Here is a 25,448-nt window from a genome sequence, read left to right on the forward strand (position 1 = left end):
GAAAGATAAGCCACAATAAATAAATCATCCAGAACAAAAAAAAATCAACAAAGAAACATCAGATTTGCATTATGTTATAGATTGAATAGATTTAACAAATATCTACAAAATATTCCATCCAACAGTTGCTAAATATACATTATTTTCTTCATCACAAAAATGTTTTTCCAAAATAGATCATATATATTAGTCCATGAAACAACTCCTATCAATTTTTTAAAATAAAACAATTTCTTATATTTTATCTGATTACAATGAAAAGGAACTAGAAATAGTTGCATAAACTACACAAACACATGCAGATTGAGCAACACTATTAAATAAGCAGTAGATTATAAAATAAATCAGAGGGGAAATTTTAAAATTCCTTGAATCAAATGAAATGGAATCATAACATACCAGAACAGGGAAATCAGGGCTAAAAGGCAAGTTTAAACAATAACATCTACAGCAAAATAATACAAATAGAACTCAAATCACTACTGTCATGATTCATCATATGTCTTACAAAAACAAAACAAACACAATCGAAATTCCATGGAAGGGAAAAAAAATAAAGATCACAGAAGAAATAAATGAATTAAAGACTAAAAGAATGTAAAGCCTCAATAAAACAAAGAGTTGGTTGTTTGAAACAATAATACTGACAAACCCTCAGTTAAACTGACAAAAGAAAGAGAAGAAATAAAATAAATAAATAAATAAAATTAGATTTACAGAGTCTTAACAATAGTGAAATTCAAAGGATCATTAGGGAAAAATCTGAAGAACACTGTGCCTAAAAAATTAGAAAATCCAGAAGAAGTAGAAAAAATTCTGTACACATGATTTATCAAAATCAACAAAGAGGATATAAAATATCTAAATAGATTGATGACAAATAATGAGACTGAAGCAGTAATAAAAATTTCCTCATTAAAAGTAAAAAAAAATAACAATCCTATAACCAGATGAAATCATTGCTAAATTTTATCAAATTTTTAAAGAACTAACACCAATATTGCTCAAACTAATTCATAAAACAGGGAAAGAAAGCTTTCAAACTCATTCTATGAAGCCAGTATTACCCTGCTAACAAAATCCATAAAGAACACAACAGAAAAAAAGACCAATATCATTGATAAACACAGATATAAAATACTTTCAGATTTAAAGTAATAGTACATTAAAAAGATAATATGCCATTATCAAGTTTATTTCATTCCAAGGATGCAAGAGTGATTCACAAACAGAAATCAATAAATATAATAAGACATGTAAATAAAATCAAGGATAAAATCAATAGATGCAGAAAATCCTTTGATAAAATCCAGCATTCTCATTATAATGAAAACCCTGAATAAATTACATATATTAGGATCAAGTCTCAACATAATGAAGGTTATGTATCATACTGAACTAAGAAAAGCTGAAAGTACTTCCTATAAGATCAGGAACAAGACAAAGATGCCTACTCTCAACACCCTTATTAAACAGAGTATTGGAAATTTTAGCCAGAGAAATTGGACAAGAGAAAGTGAATGGTTCACAAACATTAAAATAGGAAATTAAATTATCCTGGTTGCTATTAATATGTTTTTGTAACTAGAAAATTGAGGGGGTAATCCATCAAAATACTTTTTGAACAGACAAACAAATTTAGTAAATTAGAATTCAATATCAGTCACTTTTATTTATACCAATAATGAATTCACTGAGAAAATAATCAGGAAAGTAATCTTATTACAGCAATGAAGAAGGAGGAGGGGAATGAGGAGAGGAAAAGGAAGTAGGAGAGGAAGAAGGAAAAAAAGAAGAAGAAATACCTAGGAATAAACCTAAGAATGTGAAAGGCTTCTACAATGCAAATTACAAAATACTGAAAAAAAGATACTGAAGAACACATTAGTAGTTGGAAACACCTACTATGTTCATGAATCAGGAGAATCAGTATTGTTACAATGGCCATACTACCCAATGAAATCTACAATTTACTGCAACCCCCAAGAAAATACAAATGTATGTATACACATGGATGTATAACCAATGTGATCCTGCAATCTGTACATGTGGAAAAATGAGAATTCATACCCTATTTGAATCAAATGTATGATATGTCAAGATCATTGTATTGTCTTGAGTAATTAATAAAAAAAGAAAATACAAATGGGAAACTTCATAGAACTAAAAAAATCTAAAATTCATATATAATAAAAAAGATCCAGAATATCCAAAGCAATTTTGAGCAAAAAGAGCAATGCTATAAGTACCATAATATCTTATTTCAAATTTTACCTGAGAGCCATATTATAGTAGTGGCATAAAAAGAGGCAGGTAGACCAATGGAACAGAACAGAGAACTCAGAAGTAAATTCACACTAGAACTGATTATCAACAAAGGTACCAAAATATTGAAGAAAGAACAGTCTTCTTCAACAAATTATTCTGGGAAAACTGGGCATTTACATGTAGAAAATTGAAACTAGATCCCTGTCTCTCACCCTGTACAAAAATCAACTCAGGATTAAAGACATTAATGTAAGATAGGATCCTTTGAAATTACTAGAGAGAACATAGGGGGAAATAATTCAAGATCATGGCAAAAGCAATGATTTCCATTTTAGGAGTCCAACAGCTCCGGAAATAGGAATAATAATGAACAAGCAGGATTATATTGAATTAAAAAACTTCTGCACAGCTAAGAATATAATCAGCAGAGTGGAAGATAACAAAGAGAATGGGAAACAATCTTTGCCAACTTTTCATCTTACAGAGGATGAACATAGGGAAAACTTAATAACCAAACGGCAAGTAATATAATAAAAATAGACCAATGGCATGCATAGACACTTCTCAAAAGAAGACAAGTCTCAAACTATTCTATTCAAGACTATTCTCAATTTCAAATTGCCAATAAATATATATGAAAATGCTTAACATGTTTAGCCATTACATAAAAGCAAATCAAACCTGAGGAGATTATGTCTTATCAAATTGGGTAAGATGGTTATTACAGTTGGAATAGGCTTTATTAAAAAAAATACTGGTGAGGATGTGGAATAAACAGACTCTATACAATGTTGGGTACGAATATAAATTAGTGCATCTATAGAAAACAGTATAAATGTTTCTCAGAAAATTGAAATAAAACTATCATATGACCAAGCTATATCTCCTCTTGGTATTTATTCAAAGGAAATGAAACCAGCAAATAAAAAACACACCTGAATGACCATGTTTATTGTGACACTATTCACAATAGGTAAAATATGGACTCAGCCAAGGTGCCTGTCAACATATGCATGAATAGAGCAAATATAGTTTTATAAATGATGGAGTATTATTCAGTCAAAGAAAAATAAATCCTGTCATTTGCAGGGAAAAAGAACTGGATCCTGTTAAATAAAGTAATTCAGATGCAGTAAGACAAGTATTTCATGTTTTCTCTCATATATGGAAACTAAAAACCAAAAAAGATATCCAGAAAGAGAGATCATAAGGGACCAGAAAGCAGGTAGCAGGGCAAGGGGAAATTGAGCAAGGGTAGATAGAAAGTCAGTACATGATACAGGCATGTATGGAAGTGACACAGTGAAACCCATTAATTTATAAAATATGTGAATATATATATATATATATATATATATATATATATATATATAGACACACACACACACACACACACACACATACATATATACATATTTAAAGGGGGAGATTAGGACAAAGACACACAAGAGAGAGAAACATGTGAGGACATAGGCAGAAGATAGCATAAAAAAATCCAGAGAGAGAACTTTCAGAAGAAAACATCCTAATAACATCTAGATCTCAGCCTTACAAACTTCAGAACTGAGACAATAAATTTTTATTTTTCAAGTGACTCTGTCACTACACTTTGTTATGGCATCCCAAGCTGACTACTTTACACCACTTTCTGCAGTGGAGAGAAGGTGGACTCTGCCTTCCCCAAAGGCAACCTCAGCCCTGTGTACCTGGAAAGCGGGGCCCACACATGAGCTTGTCACCATGTCCAGCAGCACCTGGCACCATTCTCATTATTTTAATGCTTTTGATGACATAATATCACTAACAATCTGAAAACTGAATGCCTGAATGGGTACCGATGGGTCAGTTATAGAGTGAAGAAAATGAAGATGGGATGGAAAACTTAAGGGATGCCAAAAAGTAGTCAAGAAAAATGAATGTACAGTTTTCCAAAGTCCAAATTAGTACAAAAACTCTATGATGAACTCCGAAATGTCAAAAACTTAAATAAGAGCAGGATCCACTTGATGATATTCTAAAGTTTAACCACCAAAATAGCACAGACTGCAGCCAATAAGAATAGAACACCTGTCCATAGGACTGGAGTTGACCCAGAGGGCTTCAGCTGAAGGAGAACAGGGAGGTATAGTTAGTGTTAGAGGAGATTCAGGGACAGGCTGGCAGCAGAGGGCCATTCAGGACTCTTCATCAACCAGTATGGAAGTATTTTGATATTGTAATAATCAACACAGCCACACTGCTTTGAGCCATGGAACACCAGCCTATGAGTACTATGAGAAAATGAACTGAACAGACACTTCTCAAAGAAGTACAATTGACAATAATTATATGAAAAAAAGTTCAATATGTATAGCCATTAGAGTAATGCAAATCAAAACTACATTGAGATTCCATCTCACCCAGTCAGAATGGCAATCATCAAGAATACAAAAAAAATAAATTAAATAAAATAAACAAATGCTGATGAGGATATGAGGGAAATGAAATATTCACACACTGCTGTGAAATTAGCACAGCCCTATGGAAATCAGGAAGGAGTTTCCTCAGGGTGCAAAATCTATTACTACCTAAGTAGGTGTATCATTCCTTGAAAGAATTAAAGTCAGCATACTATCCTATAGTTTGCTCCTTCTTGTAAATCACAGCATAATTCCTTATGGAATCAGATCATGTCTGTCCGTAGATAAATGGATAAAGAAAATGTCACAGATACACACACACAAAGTAGAGTATTACCCAGCCATTAAGAACAATAAAGTAGTGTCACTCAGGAAAATACATAAAATGGAGATCATAATATTAACCAAAATAAGCCAGACACAGAGAGACAAGTGTTATACAATTTCCCTCATATGTGAAATCTGGGGATAAAAAGAAATATGAAAGTAGAAGGGAGACTTAATAGTGAAGACAAAGGAGAGTGGAGGAGCAGGTTAGAGGGTCATGGGCATGGGTATCACTCTTGACCTACTTAAGAATTGGAAGTGCAGTCCCAGCTCCCACACTCTGAGAGCCCCTCCTGCTGAATTCTGCACTTGGGTGTTGCATCCAGACAAAGCTTTTTACCTCCTTAGCATATTGATGGATCTCCTAAGAACACTGGTGCCCTAAGGTGTTAGTCAAATTTCCACCACTATAATAAATACCTAGCAGAGCCAACCAACAAAGAGAAAAAGTGTACTCTGGTTGACAGTTTTGGAGTCCATGATTTATCACACCTATTTTTAGGCTTCTGTGATGGGACACAGAGTGGGGTGGCAAGCAATTCTTCAGGAATGAGGGTTGGCCAAGCAAAACAACTAGCTTCAAGGCCAAGAAGAAAAACAGAGGAAAAGAATGGGGTCTTAAAATCCCCTCTAAGAGGACACCCCTAATAATCTAAAGACTTCCTACTAGGCCTCAATCTCTTAAAGATCACATCAGCACCCAAGAGCACCACCCTTAGAACCAAGCCTTTACCTCATGGGCCTTTATAGGACATTCCAAATCCCAACTCTAATATATCCAAGCTATAATTCTACCTCTATAATATACAATTGTAGCACACTATTTGGGATAATGTTGTTAATGTGTTTATAAAAACCCTTGGCTTACATTGTCTGGGAGCCTGAAAAGATGGGAAATTAGTAGATTTATTCTAGGTATATGAACATTGTGCAAAACTAGTTTCCTCATTTGTTTTTGGTCTCTTTTATGCTGTATCATTTTTGTATAAGCTTCAGTTCCTATATCTTTATCTAGCAACATCTACTCTAAGATTTAATGAGCACTTCCATTTGTTTTTATCGTAATTATTGTTAGCATTGTAGTTGAAAAAAAAAGCTTGCCATTGAAAATTCAGGGAAAAAATGTCTTTCTTTTAAAATTATTTCAAGAATTAAAATTGTTGTAGTCTCCAACTTCTTTCCTAAGCTAGGTATGGTACATAACATTACATAGTGGATGCTTAAATCAATTTTATAATATATCTAGAAATTCACATTTAAAAACTCACAGCTCACCCGATAATCCAAAGTGTCTGACACATTTTTTTCTGAATTATTCAGCTTTCTGTTGCTGTGATAAAATACCTGAGAAAAACTTAGAAGAGGAAAGATTTGAGCTAATGACTTCAGAAGTTTTCATCTATAGTCACATGGCTTCATTGGTTCTGGGCCTCCGGGGAGGCAGAACAAGGCCAGAGGGTATGGCAGAATAAAGCTGTTCACCTCATGGCCAGGAGAGAGAGGAGTGAGGGGTGAGAGAGAAGCACCAGAGACAAAATAAACTTTCAAAGGCACACCCCAAGTGACCCACCTCTAAGAAGGCCCAACCTCCTAAATTCTCCACCACCCCCAAACAGTGCCACCAACTGGGGAACAAGCAACCACACATGAGTCTTTGAGGGACATTCCAGATGCAAACTATAACATTCTCCTAAAAGGAAATGCTAAAAGTAAGAGGTAGCTCTCATATGAGTCCTTCAAAATTGCTTGCCAAGTTCACATCTTAAAATCTGAGCCTGATTTAGAAAACTGTATGTCCCACGGTCCCAAAGTGAATTCAATGCTTTGTAAAATATCAAGCAATGCATTAAAATTAAATTAGAGGACTGAGTTTTTAGCTCAGTGTTAGAGCACCTGCCTCACATGTGTAAGGTACTGTGTTCAATCCTTAGCATCACATAAAAAATAAAATAAAATAAAGATATTTAAAAAAAGAAAGCATAAACTTAAAAAAATAAATTGGCATAATTGTGAAAATTGGTTTAAAATCTTAAACTCTTGGCACTTTTTCTTCTGACTATACTTAGATTATTTTTTAAGAAAGTTATTTGTTGATTCCTGCTGGCTCCAGGCTTCTCTCTGGGCCTGGGTTTCCTGGATTGCTCTGTTGTGCTGGTGCTGATGCTCCCCATGGAGCAGGTCTGGCTGCTGAGCACAGAAATGAAAGTTTTGGAAACCTGAATATTGAAAACCAGAATACAGAGATTCCAAGATGGTTGGCCAGACAAGGCCGCATCCTGTGTCGCTCTGTGACCCAGATCTCACTGCATCTCAGAGAGCTTAAGAGGACCCCTATACAGCTGATTTCTGCAGAAATCACCAGCACTGTGAACCCCACGCAGGGCTCAGAGCCTCAGCATTCAAGTAGCACTCCAGATTTCTGGTTCCCTAAACCCAAAGCCCGCAGTTCTAGCCCACGCATGGCTCTCAAGTGCCGTAGTAGAATTTACTATTAGCACCTCTGCAGAACTCCAGACATCACTCTGCTTCCACGCAGGTCACTCGGCTACTACCTACCAACAGCACAAAGTCATCGCCCAGCTACCCCAACCTCACCAGTCACCCTGGCTCTGGAAGCAGACCAATTCCAGCTTGGATGAACTTTCTCACCTTATTTGATGGGGGCAGCTCTCAGATCGAATCACCACCTGTCCAGGTACCAGGTATCAAACTCCTGTCCCCCTCCTCTCAGTGTCGATAACTTGGTGCAGTGACCACCCAACACAAAAAAGCTCCCAGTCGGGCAGGTGTGCACTGCAATCAGGGCGCCACCCACCTGGTGTGAGCCTGGGTGTGAGAGGTCCCACAGGAGGCAACTGCTAAGTGAGGGGATGGGACTAAAGTTTGGAGCCTAACAGAGAGACCCAGAGCTGGGAAATCCAGGCAAGAGAGGAAAACAATACCGGGCACAAAAGTCAAATGAGTGGTCTCAAAAAGAGACCCATGAAGTGTGGTCGCCCAGCTTTGACTGATAGGTGGCACTCCCATCTTGCAGACACCCTACTCCAGGACCAGTCTTCCCACCATGGTTACCTACAACACCCTGAGGGCAGAGACACCAGCTTAAAGCAGACAACGCCACCTATTGTATGAGAAGAGAAACAGAAAAGATATGGATCTCTAAAACTAGCAACAACCCTGGTTTCTTCTTGTGAGAATTTTTTTCTTTTCTTTCTTTCTTTTTTTCTCTTTGTCTTCTACCCCTCTATCCTCTGGCCCTCACATCCCCAACCAAGAACTTTGCATGAAATAGGATTTTGAAGACTAAGTCAAATGAATAATATATTATAGAAGTGTTGTATATGCTCTTTTTTAAAAAAGAGAGAGAGAATTTTAAAATATTTATTATTTTAGTTCTCGGTAGACACAGCATCTTTATTTGTATGCGGTGCTGAGGATCCAACCTGGGCCACATGCATGCCAGGCAAGCGCACTACCCCTTGAGCCACATCACCAGCCCGTGTATATGCTCTTTTTTCCCTCTTCTTTCTTCTTTCATTTTTCTTTCCCCCTCCAAATTTTGCTATTTTAACATCCTGTATTTTCTTAATAAAAATATGTGTTTGTTTTAAATTTCCTACTGTCTTCCCATGTATTTGTCTACCCTAAATTATTTTCTGTCTACTCTCTTGCTACTAACCTTCTTCATTAGTTTTCTCTTTCACATATCCTAAGATATATTAACTCTACATCCTCACATGCTTCCTCCTCAGCATATTGTCCAACGCCACACTCCCAGTTCATTCATCAGAAACTGTAAACATTTTACAAAACTACTGATTATATTTTAGATAATAATTGAATCCAACATTTCTGGATGTTGAGACTAAATTGTAAACATCTTAATAACAACAAATGGTTCATAGGTGGAATATTGTTGATATTGGGATCTGTTAACATTGCCCTTCTTCACAAAGGAGGGATCTTGGAACACTACAAGAGCACTACAAATCTATAGGGTAAAAACAATAACACCCCAGAGCCACAAAGTTGGAAAGGAAGACACAAAAGAACAACATGAAAAGACAAGGGAAGAAAGTACCACAAACATATCAAGACACCACATCATTGGAATCATTGGCAGCCACAGCAGAAAAAAATGATAGAGAAAGAGTTCAGGATATACATGGATAAAATGTTCTGTGAATTCAAGGAAGATATAAGAGAGCAAATACAAGCAGTGAAAGATCACTTCAAAAATGAGCTTCATAAACAAACCCAGAAAGCAAAAGATGACCTCAACAGGGATATAGAGGTTCTACAAAACAACCAAACAGAAATCTTTGAGATGAAAGAAACAATATATCAAATTAAAAGCTCAAATGAAACCATCACCAATGAAGTACACCACTTGGAAAATAGGACATGAGACAATGAAGATAAAGTGTATCATCTTGAAAAGAACATAGACCACCCAGCAATAAGGGTAAGAAACCATAAGCAGAACATTCAAGAAATATGGGATAGCATAAAAAGACGAAATTTAAGAGTTGTTGGCATAGAGGTAGCATAGAGGTCCAAACCTAAGGAATGAACAATCTATTCAATGAAAAAATATCAGAAAATTTTCCAGACCTGAAGAATGAATTGAAAATCCAAATTCAAGAACCCTACAGGATGCCAAATGTACAAACTCACAAAAGATCCATATCAAGACAGATCATAATAAAAATGCCCAACATACAGAATAAGGAGAGAATTTTAAAATCCATGAGAGAAAGGAATCAGATTACATATAGAGGAAAAACAATCAGGATAAGAGCATATTTTTTCAACACAGACCCTGAAAGCTAGAAGATGCTGGAACAACATATACCAAGCTCTGAAAAATAATGAGTGCCAACTAAGAATCTAGCATCCAACAAATTTAAGTTTCAGATTTGAAGATAAAATAAAAACTTTTCATGATAAACAAAAGTTTAAAGAATTTATAGCTGGGCTTGGGATGTGGCTCAAGTGGTAGCATGCTCTCCTGGCATGCGTGCGGCCCGGGTTCGATCCTCAGCACCACATACAAACAAAGATATTGTGCCCACCAAAAACTAAGAAATAAATATTCTCTCTCTCTCTCTCTCTCTCTCTCTCTCTCTCTCTCTCTGTCTCTCTCTCTCTCTCCCCTCTCTCTCTTTTAAAAAAAAGAATTTATAGCTAGAAACCTGGCACTACAAAACATCCTTTGCAAAATATTCCATGAAAAGGAAATGAAAAATAATGATGAAAATCAACAGAAGAGGTAGTACCCTAAAGCAAAAACTAATCAAAGAAAAAAGTCAAGTCAAGTTAAACAACAAAAATAAACAAATATAAGTGAAGATATAAACCATGTCTCAATAATATCCCTGAATGTTAATGGCTGAAACTCATCAAGCAAAAGACATATGCTGGAAGATTGGATTTATAAAAAAAAAACAACAATATGCTGCCTCCAAGAGACTCATCTGATAGGAAAAGACATAGACAGACTGAAGGTGAAAGGTTGGGATAAATCATACCACTCATGTGGACTGTGCAAGCAAGGAGGGATTTCCATCCTCATATTAAATACAGTAGATTTCAAGCCAAATTTAATCAAAAGGAATAAGGATGGACATTACATACTGCTCAAGGGAACCATACACCAACAAGACATAAAATCATAAATATATATGCCCCAAACAATGGTGCGACTATGTTTATCAAACAAATTCTTCTCAAGTTCAAGAGTCAAATTGACCACAACACAGTAATCTTGGGTGAATTTAACTCACCTCTCTCATCACTGGATATATCTTCCAAACAAAAGCTGAATAAAAAAACTATAGAACTCAATAATACAATCAATAACTTAGACTTAAATTTGACATATATAGAATATTTCAACCTGCATCAAGTGGATATACTTTCTTCTCAGTAGCACATGGATCCTTCTCTAAAATACACCATATAATATACCACAAAGAAACTCTTAGCAAATACAAAAAAAGTAGAGATACTACCATGCATTTTATCAGATCATAATGAAGTGGAATTGGAAATCAATGACAAATTAAAAACTAAAAATTACTCCAACACCTGGAGATGAAACAATATGCTACTGAATGAACAATGGGTTGCAAAAGATATCAAGGAGGAGATTAAAAAATTTTTAGAGGTAAATGAGAACATAGACACAACATATCAAAATCTCTGGAACAATATGAAAGCAGTATTAAGAGAAAAGTTCATTGCATGCAGTTCATTCCTTTAAAAAAGGAAAAGTCAACAAATAAATGACCTCACATTACATATCCAAGCCTTAGAAAAATAAGAACAAATCAGCAGCAAAAACAGTAGAAGGCAGAAAATAATTAAAATTAGAGCTGAAATCAATGAAATCGAAACAAAAGAAGTGGGATTCATCCCAGGGATGCAAAGTTGGTTCAACATACAGAAATCAATAAATGTAATTCATTACATCAATTGACTCAAAGATAAGAATCATATGATCATCTCAATAGACACAGAAAAAAAAACATTTAACAAAATACAGTATTCCTTCATGTTCAAAACACTAAAAAAATTAGGAATAACAGGAAGATACCTCACATCATAAAAGCTATCAACGTTAAATCTCAGGCCTACATCATTCTAAATGGAAAAAAAAAAAAAAAAAAAAACACTAAAGGCATTCCCTCTAAAACCCGGTACAAGACAGGGATGCCCTCTTTAAGCACTTCTACTTAACATAGTTATTGAAATACTGGCAAGAGCAATTAAACAGATGAAAGAAATTAAAGGGATATGTAAAGAAAAAGAAGAACTTAAATTATCACTATTTGCTGACAATATGATTCTATACATAGAATACCCAAAAAGCTCCACCAGAAAACTTTTAGAACTAGTAAATGAATTCAGCAAAGTAGCAAGATATAAAATCAACACTCATAAATCAAAGGCATTTCTGTATATCAGTGACAAAGCCTCAGAGAAGGAATTGAGAAAAAATACTCCATTTACAATAACCTCAAAAAAATATTTGGCAATCAACTAAAGAGGTGAAAGATCTATACAATGAAAACTATAGAACTCTAAAGAAAAAACTCAAAGAAGACTTTAGAATATGGAAAGATCTACCTTACTCTTGGATAGGCAGAATTTATATTATCAAAATAACCATACTACCAAAAGCACTATACAGATTTTATGCAATTCCAATCAAAATCCCAGTGGCATTTCTCATAGAAATAGAAAAAGCAATCATGAAATTCATCTGAAAAATAAGAGACCCAGAATAGTTAAAGCAATCCTTAGAGGAAGAGTTAAGTAGGTGGCATTACTATCCCAGACCTTAAACTATACTTCAGAGCAATAGTAACAAAAATAGCATGGTATTGGCACCAAAACAGACTGGCAGAAAAATGGTATAGAATAGAGGACACAGAGCCTGACCCACAAAATTACAATTATCATATATTAGACAAAGGTGCCAAAAACATGCATTAAAGAAAAGATAGGCTCTTTAACAAATGTTGCTGAGAAAACTGGAAATTCATATGTAACAAAATGAAATTAAACCCCTGCCTCTCACCATGCACAAAACTCAACTCAAAGTGGATCAAAGACCAAGGAATTAAAGAGACTCTGCATCTAATTGAAAAAAAAAAAGTAGGCCATAATCTTCATCATGTGGAAATAGGCCCTAACTTCCTTAATAAGAGTCCTATAGTGCAAGAATTAAAACCAAGACACAATAAATGGGATGGATTCAAACTAAAAAGCTTTTTCTTAGCAAAAGAAATAATCTGTGATGTGAATAGAAAGCCTACATCCTGGCAGCAAATTTTACCCCTCACACATCAGATAGAGCACTAATCTCTAGGGTATATAAAGAACTCAAAAAGCCAAGCACCAAAAAAAACCAAATAACCCAATCAACGAGTGGGCCAAGGACCTGAACAGACACTTCTCAGAAGAGGATATACAATCAGTCCACAAATATATGAAAAAATATTCATCATCTCTAGCAATTAGAGAAATGCAAATCAAAACTACTCTAAGATATTATCTCACCCCAGTCAGAATGGCAGCTATTATGAAGACAAACACAATAAGTGTTGGCGAAGATGTGAGGGAAAAGGTACACTCATACATTGCTGGTGGGACTGCAAATTGGTGCAGCCATTATGAAAAGCATAATGGGGATTCCTTGGAAATCTGGGAATGGAACCACCATTTGACCCAGCTATCCCTCTCCTTGGTCTATACCTGAAGGACTTAAAATCAGCATACTACAGAGACACAGCCACATTGAGGTTTATAGCAGCACAATTCACAATAGCTAAACTGTGAAGCCAACCTAAATGCCCTTCAGTAGCTGAATGGATAAAAAATGTGGCATATATACACAATGGAATTTTACTCAGCAATAAAAGAGAATAAAATCATGGCATTTGCAGGTAAACGGATGGCATTGAAGATAATCCTAAGTGAAGTTATCCAATCTCAAAAAGATAAATCGAGATTGTTTTCTCTGATATAAGGAGTCTGACTCATAGTAAGGTAGGGAGAGGGAACATGGGAGGAATAGATGAACTCTAGATAGGGCAGAGGGGTGGGAGGGAAAGGGAGGAGGCAGGGGATTAGCATTGATGTTGGAATATGATGGACATCATTATCCAAAGTACATGTATGAAGACATGAATTGGTGTAAACGTACTTTACATACAAACCTAGATATGTAAAACTGTGCTCTTTATGGGTAATAAAAATTGTAAAGCATTCTGCTGTCATGTATTTGAGAAATAAAATCAATTTAATAAAACAATGTAAAGAAAATCTACAGAAGGGGAATCTTTGCCAGTTACTCTTCTGATGGGGTTAGTATCAAGTATCACTTTCTGAAAGCCCCACCTCTGAACACTGCTATGTTGTGGGATCAAGACTTCAACAGATGAGTCTTCAGGGAACATTTCAGATAAGAGGAAACTTACCCAGAACAGGTTAACATGTGATTTATCAGATTGATTAAACCTCTTTTATTATTATCAACACAATTAGAGATTATGATTTTGTTGTCTAAGTAAAAGAACTGATACCTGGATTTTCTTTGAACAGCCTCTACGTTGTTTGAAACTGAAGCGTATAATTTCCCAAACTTCTTTCTTAGATGATGTTTATGTTCAATCTCAGAAGATTGTCTTCAAAATGTGCTAAGAGCTACAGCCAAGTAATATGATGGATGGCATTTTTGGTTGAAAGGTGACACCAGCTAGCCATTGAGATGAGATTATTATGTTAAGATTTGCATTCATATGTATATTGGACTCCTGCTGTTCACCTCAGCCTGCTACAGGACTCCTGGAGAGTTCCCATTGGTTGGGGAAGTACAGTAGGAGGTAATTCCGGGGGAGGAACTTCCTCTGGGGTGCCGGGAGAACGCTGCGTGTGGGTAAATTGAGATTGTTCCCAGGGGCATACAGGGCATTGGCGGCATTTTCAAATAATAAAGTTTGTTCCTGCTTGAGTGGCTCGTGATTTTGTATCTAGCCAGACTGCAGCAAAAATACAGTTCCTCCCCCCCCCCCAGTACCTAATTATTTCAAGATACTTTATCTTCAAAACAGGTCACAACATTAAGCTTTTGGTCCATTCTGCCATTGTACAAGCTACAAATTCTTGCTGGGCAGCTGAGGGGGCACTCTTTAGTAACTTGTTTGAACAAAGTGAATAAAATCCATATAAAACAAATATTCAAATAGTTTCCATAGAAACACAGATAAGTGTGGCTCCACCTTCTAGTCTTCCATACTGCTGCATCTGTGCCAGCTCTACTCTTACAAAGACATTTCAAAACTACCATTAAATTAAATGATCCTCCCATATCACTTAATCTAAACTTACAGTTAACAGCTACAGAGTGGCACTTACACATGGATACTAGTGGAGGTTCACACAGCTGAGTGAGGTTTCATGCTGCTTTCCTGAGAACAAGGCATGGGCAGAGTGCCCACATCCTGCTCCTCCACTTCAAGTGGGAAGCCATGATTCAGGATTTGATGCATTCATTACCATGTTGGTACTGACATCACCTACTAGATAGTTGGCCTCTGGAATCCATTGAAATTAGAAGCAGTGGCAACAGTGTATGCACCCATGTTTTCAAAAAGCATCCAGTCACACACATGCGTTTTGAGGCAGATTGGGGACTATGTTGAACAACAACCCACAGTGGGTTTTACTTATGAAGATTTTTCCCTTCCCTAGTCTCCCAGCTTCTTGCAAGGCAGGCAAAGTTCAGCTGCCACTGAAACGAAAAACTTAAGGAACCAACAACCACTTTCTACCTAGATCATTGTGAAGGGGCCTTGCATGTTGAGGAGTGAAGGGTCACCTCTATTTGAGTTATTTGTCTCTCTACAGTTGTAACTTTGTCCTGCAGCCCCAACAGTGGCAGAAGGACCTGATATTGAGAAATTGCCTCTCTCTCCAGGGAAAAGAACTGGTGGAGAGTTCTGTTATCTGAAGAGCATGAGGGAAATTTCCACTGGGTTTTTTTTTTTCTTTTCTTTCCTCTTGCTGTTGTGCCTAGGAGTTGAACTGGTCATATGGAAATACACAGCAGCTCAGGGGGATGAAAATTCTGAGAGAAACATAAAAGAAAGGCCCTTAGGAGGTGAGAATGGGGTTAAAATACCAAGGAGGAGCAAGCTAGGGAGGGGATTAGTGAAATCTGTTGTGAATCAATACAATTCCCAGATTCACCTTGAGCTACATATGCACATATCACACCCAAAGAAGCAGAATGAAGGCTTCAAGGACTGAACTGCACCATACACCACCATACAAACCCACATCAACCCCTCAGTGGTGCAGGAGTCATTCAGGCATGACCACACAGCAAGGGCCTGAAATCTGCACTGAGCATAACAGAGGTCTTCTGAAAGCAAGGCACACATGTTGTTTGACCTTGACTGTGTTTTAGTAGGAACCAGAATCTCACTCTACCATAATCCACCTGTCCAGCACACTATGCACAATTACACACCAAAGCACACAGAAATGAGGAAAAGCTGGCAATACTCCAGGCCTAAAGTGATCCACTTAAAAAATTCATCATAGAAAACATCCATTATAACCATTCCCAAAAATCTAAAGAAAAAAATAACTTCTCAGCCCAGGAATAAAGTATTAGAGAACCTGCAGATCAACAGTAATAATACTGTCTGACAAAAAAAAAAAAAAAAAAAAAAGGACAAGAAAAAAGATTGAAGGAAAATGAAAAGAACATCAGAGATGTGTAAAATAGTAGTGAAATTGTACCATTTGTCCCACAGGAGTGCCTGAAGGAGATACAAGGTGTTGAACAATGAGTTTCATGAGAGAAAGAATGTGTGAAAACTCCACAATACAGGAACCCTAGATTCAGGAAGCTTCAAAAACCCCATTCTCACATGTGCCCAGTCCACTGAAAATTAAAGAAGAAAAAAACTCTTAAAAACATAGAAAATGACAAGTTTGTTATAAAGTTTGAGGGTCTGTGACTTCTCATCCCAAAACATGAAGGCTAGAGGACATTGCAATATGACCTTGCAGTGCTGAAATAAAAGATCAATTTGGGACCTCATTGAGGACCAAACAAAAACAAATACAAAGATTAATGCAGATATTGCCATGATCCTGACATCATATCACAGTTGGCCTCTGGAATCCATTGAATCAGAAGTAGCAGCAAAGAAGCTGAGCAAAGGCTTTGAGGACTGAACTGTACCATACACCACAGCTCTCTTCCCCCACAGTCCAGGGGGAAATATGTCTGGGAAAGGGGTGTCATCTCCAAAGTCTACCTCAGCTGGAAACTTGCCTACTCCCTCTACAAATGCCACATCCCATGGAGGAACAGGACAAACCAGGGGTGAGGCAATTAGACACCCAGTGGGCTTAAGGCCAGTGCCAGGCATGGCAGGGACGGGAAGGATGACGTCCTCAGAGACTATCTGGGTATCACCATATCCCATGTTCTGCTTCCTGAGCAGGCATGCTCTACCAGAGACAAGACCAGTGGCCTGGAGTAGCTGATGCAAAGGCCACCCCAGCCTCCAGTCACCCTCTGACTCAGAGGCCTGCCACCCCAAGCTGTCACCATTGCTGCAGCCAGCGCTCCACGTAGCAGCCACTGGAGTCCCGATAATTATGTGAAAAAAAAAGTTCAACATATTTAACCATCGGGGGAATGCAATTCAACACTACATTGAGATTCCATCTCACCCAGTCAGATGGCAATCAAGAATGCAAAAGAAGAAATGAATGCTGGTGAAGATATGGGGGGAAATGGAACACTCACACACTACTAGTGAGAACTGAAATTAGTACAGCCCTATGGAAATCTGGATAAAGGTTCTCAGGATATTAAATATAATACTACTTATGATACAGCTATGGCAGTTTTGAAAGGATTAAAGTCAGCATACTACCCTATAGTTTATTGTTTCTTGTAAAGTGCAGCACAATAGAGAAGTTTTGGAATCAGACCAGGTGTGTCTGTCAATGGACGAATGAATAAAGAAAATGTGATACACACACACACACACACACACACACACACACACAGAGTGGAGTATTATCCAGCCATAAAGAACAATAAAATCATGTCACTCGTAGAAAAATAAATGGAATGGAGATCATAATATTAAGTAAAATAATCCAGACACAGAAAGACAAGTATTCCACAATTTCCCTCATATGTGAATTCTAGGGATGAAAAAAGATATGCAAGTAGCAGGGAGATTTATTAGAGAAGATGATGGAGAATGGGGAAAATAGAGGGTCATGAGCATGGGTATCACTCTTGATACATTCAGAATTGGAAGTGCAGTCCCAGCTCCCACACTTTGAGAGCCCCTCCTGCTGAATTATGTACCTGGTATTATATCTAGACTACAAAGCTTTTTTAGCTCATTATGAACATTGGTGCCGGAGAGTATTAGTCAAATTCCCACCACTATAATAAATACCTGACACAACTAACCAATAAAGAGAAAAGGTGTATTCTGGCTCACAGTTTTGGAATCCATGATTAATCAGACCTATTTTTTTTTTTTTGTCTCTGGTATTGGACAACATATTGAAGAAGGAGGGCATGGCCAAGCAAAACTACTAGTCTCAAAGCCAGGAAGAAAAGAGAGAGAGACAGTGAATGGGGTCTTAAAATCCCCTGATAACCTGAAGACTTCCCACTAGCTGCAATATCTAACAGGTGTTACATCAGCTCCCAAGAGCACGACCCTGGGAACCAAGCCTTTACCTCATGGGCCTTTGTAAGACATTGCAGATCCCAACTCTAATATATCCAAAGTACAACACTACCTCATAGTGTATAATGACAGTACACAATTTTGGGATAATGCTGTTGCTGTGTTTACCCTCTGGTTAGCAATGTTTAGGGGTCTTAAAGGATGTAAAATTAGTAGATCTAGTCTGGATATGTGAACTTTGTGCCAAACTAGTTTGCTTTTTTGTTTTTGGTCTCTTTTATACAGTCCCATTTTCATATAAACTTCAGTTCCTATATTTTTATCTGGCAACATCTACCCTAAGATTTAATGAGCAATTCCATTTGTTTTTATGAGCATCAGGAAAAATAGGAAAAACAAAGCCATTGAAAATTCAGGGAAATAATGTCTTTTAAAAGTATTTCAAGAATTAAAATCATTGCAGTCTCTACCTTTTTCCCTAAATGAGGTATGGCACATAAAAATTACATAGTGGTTGCTTAAATCAATTTTATGATGTATCCAGAAATTCACATTTCTGCACTCACAGCTCATCCAATAATCCAAAATATCAAATACTTTCTTTTCTGAATTATTCAGCTTTCTGTTACTGTGATAAAATACCTGACAAAAACAGAGGAGGGAAAATTTGGGCTAATGACTTCAGAGGTTTTCATCCATAATCACAGGGCTCCATTGGTTCTGGGCCTCTGGTGAGGGAGAACATTAAGGCCAGAAAATATGGCAGAATAAAGCTGTTTACCTCATGGTCAGGAAACAGAGATAGAGAAAGATAGAAGCACCAGGGACAAAATAAATCTTCAGAGGCATACCCCAAATGACCCACTTCCAAGGGGGCTCAACTTCCTCAAGTCTCCACTACCTCCCAATAGTGCCACCAACTGGGGACCAAGCACCTACCACTAGAGTCTTTGGTGGACACTCCAGATGCAAACTATAATATTTTCCTAAAAGGAAATGCTAAAAGTAAGAGGTAGCTCTCACACAAATCCTTTAAAATTGCATGCCAAGTTCACATCTTAAAATCTGGTCCTGATCAAGCAAACTGCATGTCCCTAGGTTCCACAGTGAACCCCACATTTTGTAAAATATCAAGCAATGTATCAAAATTAAGTGGCGTAATTGTAGAAATAGGCTTAAAATCTTAAACTCTTGGCACTTTTTCTTCTGACTATATTTATATTTTAAAAAAGTTAATTGTCACAAGGTACAGTGGCATTCATCTTTAAACCCAGCAGCTTGGGAAGCTGAGACAGGAGAATTGCAAGTTCAAAGCCTGCCTTAACAACTTAGGGAAGTCCTAAGCATCTCAGTGAGAACCTGCCTCAAAATAAAACAAACAAACAAAAAAAAAAAAAAAAATGAAAAGGGCTGGGGATGTGACTCAGTGGTTAAGGGGGTTGGGTTCAATTTCTGGTACAAAAAAAAACATAATTTGTAAATGCATACCCAAAGAGACAAAATAATAAGTTTGAGTACTTTACAGCATAATGAGGGGACTATAGTTCAAAACAAATTATCATATATTTTATAAAATATACCAAACCCTACATTCTAGGGAGACCCTACACACCAGAAAGTAGAGGTTAGGGCTTCTTTTCATCAACCCTGATGTCCAGAAACTGTTGGAGATGCTAATCACCAAAAGAGCAGAACCAAAAATGTGAAAGGAAAACACTAAGAATGGATCCTCTTTCAAACCAAGGACAAATGCTGAAGTCACTGGGGGGCAAGAAAGACACCACTGCACACCCCTTCTGGAACACAAAAGGGAAACCAGGACATTTTCCTGGTTCTCAGCATTTCTCTTACCAAAAGGCCTTGGTGGATTCTTTAGAGCATAAATGTAGCCAGCTGTTCTGGGGCCTGCCCTCTCTGCACAGTGAGTTCCTGGTGGATACTGCCTGGGTTTCTGAGAGGTCTTTCTCTGCACAATTTAAAGCTGTTACAATTAACAAAAGTTTCTGATTCTTCCCCAGTTCAATCTTAGGCTGAAGAATCTCCACAGCTTTCCCAGAACCAGCCCTTGCCCAACTATGTAGCGCAGTCTCAATTTTTAACCCAAACACTGGCCCCACCTGTGTGTCAGGTCCAGAACCACACCTGCCTCACATCTTCTCTCCCAAACCTACCACCTTCTTCTCAACCCCAGAAGAGGACACAGAAAACAATTTGCTCTAGATCCCAGGAGGAGGTATGGCCTCTCAGTCCAGCTGAAAATCAGCATGTGGAATGGCACTTGCAGAATCAACAGAAACAGAGGAAGGTTTTACTCCCTTTGCACCAAAAATCTCAGGGAGCCAATAGCCAATTCGCTCTCAGTCGTCACCAGGGCAATCACCCCTCCCTAATCCTCAAGTCTGCCTCCATCCTTCTTAGGGATTCTAACAGCACCAAGCTCCAGGAGCGACCAGAGCAACACAGTCTAGGGAGGTTCATCACAGATGCAAAGCAGCATGGCCCTCCCTGCAGATTTCAAGCATCCCAGGACTTGACACAGCCTCAGGGCAAATTCCCAAGGAAGAGTTCTGGGTGCCAGGCCAAAAATAAGCATGGCCCCTTCCTGGCTGCCCGGCCCTCAGAACTTGTTTGTGAAAGCAGCAAAGGTGTTCAGAACGTGAGGTCCAGGTGCTCTGAAAGATTCCTCAAGGGCCCAGAGCAAGACCCAGAGAGGGACCCGGAAGATCTATCCTGAAATTCAAGAGGCACCTCAGTAAAAGTTCTGGAAAATGAAAAGGAAGATTCAGGAAGTGACTTGATGAGGCCAGGGAAGTGTGATTTAAGAAGTGACATATCTATGGGTTCAAACAAGAAACTTCTGGAAAAAAGCCTGCAAGACCATCTGAGCAGAAAGTTGATGTAGATCAATGAGGGCATAATCCCCACATATGTGTGTGGATCCTGTCTTGATGCCAAGTATGCTTTCCCAAAGTCCAACACCCACAAAAAAGAAGAAAAAAACCCCAGCAATCTAGCATACTCCAAGGATCATCAATCTCAGATGAACATCTCCCAGAATCTTTCCTTCCTTGATCTGGGAACTCTCTTGATGCTAAAAACAAATATTATGAGGTATTGAATGAGACACAGGTTGAGTCCACACCTTCAGGCCCTTGATCCAATGACTCATGACTTGGTGAGAGACCACCCTTGCCTCTTCCACAATCAGACTTTCTCTTGGTCCCCTGTGACTCCAGGTCCAACTCTATTGCTAAGGTTACCAGTTTCCCAGAAGGACTTCCTTGGAAAGGTCCAGGAGAGAAGGTGATTTAAAAATTGTCAGTTCCCACCCTGCAGAGTCCCCTCCCTAGTCCCTCACCTGCAGAGATGCACAAGTCCAGGACAGGAATCCCACTGAGGCCATGAGCCCTCAGTGGTCCCTCCAGCTACACAGGAGGACCCTCTTCCTTCTCAGCCTTACACTTAAGTTTCTCAGGCAGAACCCAGCACAGCAAGATTATCACAGGATATGCAAGGGACAGCCTCAAGCCCAGTCCAGGCTTGATAGAGGCCAGGTATGAGCCATGGGAGGAGAGTGGAGTTGTGGCCTCAGGAGATCCCTGCTTTGGTATGGTAATGCTGGAAATCAAAGAACATTCCCAGTCCCAAGAAGACAGAGGTGGAGAAGGAGGAGCCTCCTGAGAGGGAAGTCCCTCCCCTCCCTGCCAGAGAAACATTAGATCCTTTAGAAGGCTATATTGAGAAAAGGAAGACTCACTTTCTGCAGTCACTACACTCTAATAAAAAAGGCAGAGGGCAGGAAGATTTCTTGCCACTGCCCAGATCCAGGGATCAGTCACAAGCAGACTGTGAATGGATAATGAGATGGTCAAAGCCCAGAACATCATGACAGTTATTCAATGGATCCTGGTGGACAAGATGGGGCATCAGCATGGAGGTGGTTCACCAGAGTTAAACTGACATGAAGTGGAACCCCAGACCCTTGTGGTAGGCAATCTTGTCACCAGACAGTTCCCTCCTACACAAATCAAAAGAGAATGATGAGTCATATGGCCTGTAGTAACCATGCCAGCCTCAAGGGCCACAGCCTTCCTAATAATAACAGATGTATCAGAGATAAGGAGAGCAAACAGGCCTTGCTGCTCAGGGAGCCTGTACCACCAGCTAGTCCCTGCCAGCTTAGGCCAAGAGGGGAGGCATCTCAGGTCACCTCCATCATTACCAACATGCTGTCTTCAAAAAGGTTTTATCTGGTCAAACATACCATGTTTTTTTAGTTTACATGGTAAGAAACAAAAGTTTTCTTTCTGGAAAAAAAAAAAATCAATCCATACAGAGAATGACTATTTTGTCTCATGTACATTCTTTGTGTGCTAATGGCTTCTTCCTATTGATATGTCTACGGCTTTCTAATTCAGTTTTTTTTCCTCATTAGAGGTAGAGGCTTCTGTCTATGCCATGTTGAGTCATAGGGAAGGGGTCAACAGCCCTGTGTCCCCTTCTGGACAGAACTATTTGTGCGGTAACTGTCCAGTGGTTTGGCATGATGAGTTCAGAGTGAAATGTTTGAGAAAAATATTACATGTTTTAGCCAAGGAAGAAGGTAGAGTGGCATGGGGTCATCTTAAGTGGTGCCACAGACAAGAAGCCCATGCCCTCCCAGTACCAACCACCAGCTTAGAGGAAAGGGGACAGCAGAGCCTAAGTTGTTCACCCCATTCCACCCTAGGCCTCTCTCTGCCCTGGTTCCCAGACTACAGGCCTGGAGAAGCCCCTTTAACTCTGACACAAATGCAAAAGGAAGCAAATCCTTCAAGCAGAGATGATAGATTTCTGAAGGGTATATTAATAAGCCTGTACAACACTGTCTCTTGAATTCCAGAAAAGATGAGTTGACAATTGGTGGAAAAGCCAAGACCAGGGCACTCAGATTATGACTTGAAGCCTAGTGACCTTTACACATACATATAGCTCTAGTTATGTTACCTGGAAGAAGTCGGGACTTAAAAGGGCCAAGGAGCCAGCCTGGGGTCACAAGAACAAGTCTCCTGGCTCTAGTCCTTGTTTGTCCCATAGATTTCCAGGGGAAAGGCAATCAGACAGGATATGTTCCCACAAGGTAAAGTGACCTGTTCAAAATTTTGGAGTTTCCTGGGTAGGGGGACAGGTCAGGACTGGTCCCTTCTGGGCCTTGCTCTGCTTCCAGTCCAGATTTCCTCTTCTCACAGCCTGTCCATTTGGGAAAGCAGAAAATTGCCAAAGCAGAGAGATGAGAATCCATTTCTCCATAGTGCTCCATGATGTGCCCTACATATAGTGAGCAATGGGCACTGCTCCATGGGTCTCATTTATTCCCTAGTGGGCAGTCCTGCTCCAGGAGGCACCACTGAGCCAGAAAACATGACATGAGTTCTATTTCCATGCCTATCAAGATACTCCCTGTACCTGGAACTGAGCAGCCCTCAGGGTGTGGGTACAATCACCACAGGCCTCTTCTAAGCCTTTCACTCTCCTTTCCAGAGTGAAAGCAAAAATGGTCCTGGGCCAGGCACTGCTGGGTCCTCATGGACCCAAGTGGCAAATTCTGGGTGGGAGAGAGTTGAAAAGGTACAGCAAGTCTCCTGAGTGGACAAGTGCCCCAGACAGCAAAGTCAAAGAACCAGTCAGAAGCAGAAGGGGGCAAGTTTCTGTCCCTTCTCTTGCCATCAGCCCTGTCCAGGGAGGCATTCTACATTGTTATCTCTTGGAAAAATTCCCCTTCATAGACCACAATGCTGTTGACAATGTCAAGCACTTTTACTTGTAAATAACTCCCTCAGGAAGAAGTTCCTCCAAGTTTTCCCAGACACAGCTATACTTTCTATCCTTCTCACCATGTAAACAGTATGACACATCCAACTCCACACAGTTCCAATGGTTTCCGCCTGTGTTCTCTAAGGTTGGTCACATTCATAACCATTCTTGTAACACAATCAATTGTAATTATTTCCAAGGCCAATATGGATTGCTTTATATTCCAAACAGGTGATTACTTAGAGGTCTGCTAGGGCACCCCTCCCTGGGCTGGGGTATCCTGATCAGAACCGCCATCTCCTCATAAACACGTGGCCCATGCTTCTCACTCCCGTGGAACCACAGTTACACAAACCACACAGGTGAATCTAACGTCCAGAAATCTATAAAATAATGTTGTGCCAGCCACAGTGAACAGGGATTAGAAAATGCTAAGCTCTCTCTAGGGAACATGGCTGGTACAGCCCTGCAGTCTGATCATTTTTGTGCATTAGCTTTTCTCACCCTCATTCACTCTCATTATGTCTACAGCTCTTCCTTCCCCGCTTTGTCCAGTACTGGAAATTGCTGCCATCTGCACCCTCATGTTGTCACAATCTCTACCATTTGATGCCAACAACCATTTGACCAGACAGACATCCTCGGCTCAGGAATCCTACTGAAACTTTGCAAGCAAGCCCATCCCATCACCCTTCTATATTCCTGCCATAATCTGTTGCTAGGAACACTTTACATACCTATCTCCAACATGAAGAAAAACTTCATAAGGTACACAAATTTCTTTTGTATGCTGTGGTCCCTGGAGTGAAACTTTCCACATTCTAAGTCTATGACTTAGGCAAGTCACTCAGTGTCTCCAAACATCACTTCCTAAAATGAGAATGAATGTTAATAATATTGTAATGAACAGGAAACAAGTTAAAATATTAAAATACATAATTCCTACTAGATGATTTTGATATTAACAGTTTTAATTTTTATTTTACTAGTATTACCAACTTAACTGGATAACTTTTATATTATAATTGCTTTTATTTTTACTGCATGATTGCCAACACTTGTTAAATAAAGTACACACAATTGTGATATATTGTTTCCAGAATTAAGCAATTCACTTTCTAGCACAAAAGCTAAAGTTTAATAAACACTAGAGATTTACATTTCTGAGAAAAAAGGAATATTCTTTCAAGTAATATTTCAAATTGCTTTTTGAACATGATATTTACCATGTTTCTACTAATTTACTTTGGTGTTAAAGGACTGTTTTCTGTAATCCCAGTTACTACTGTTTTGACTGTGAACAAGCTGCACTCACAGAGTTCTTCAAAACTGACTTTGTTCTCTCCACACTGCATAGGCACACCTGCTTCAGCCCTTGGGTGAAATCTAGGGACCCCATGGCTTAACTGTTTAT

The 25,448-nt window shown here is 38.7% G+C and overlaps 1 protein-coding gene across 1 annotated transcript in view; it reads right to left on the reverse strand.

Moving 5' to 3' along the window:
• Positions 1–25,448, reverse strand: part of LOC144369930 (E3 ubiquitin-protein ligase RNF213-like) — an 89,706-nt gene that overhangs the window by 30,295 nt on the left and 33,963 nt on the right. Inside the window, exon 10 of the mRNA XM_078030415.1 lies at positions 24,772–24,904. Within this exon, the coding sequence (XP_077886541.1) occupies positions 24,772–24,854 (83 nt within the window). The 5' untranslated portion in view covers positions 24,855–24,904. The remainder of the gene's footprint in view (positions 1–24,771; positions 24,905–25,448) is intronic.

The sequence above is a fragment of the Ictidomys tridecemlineatus genome, chromosome 13 (assembly GCF_052094955.1).
Source record: "Ictidomys tridecemlineatus isolate mIctTri1 chromosome 13, mIctTri1.hap1, whole genome shotgun sequence".
NCBI lineage: Eukaryota > Metazoa > Chordata > Mammalia > Rodentia > Sciuridae > Ictidomys > Ictidomys tridecemlineatus.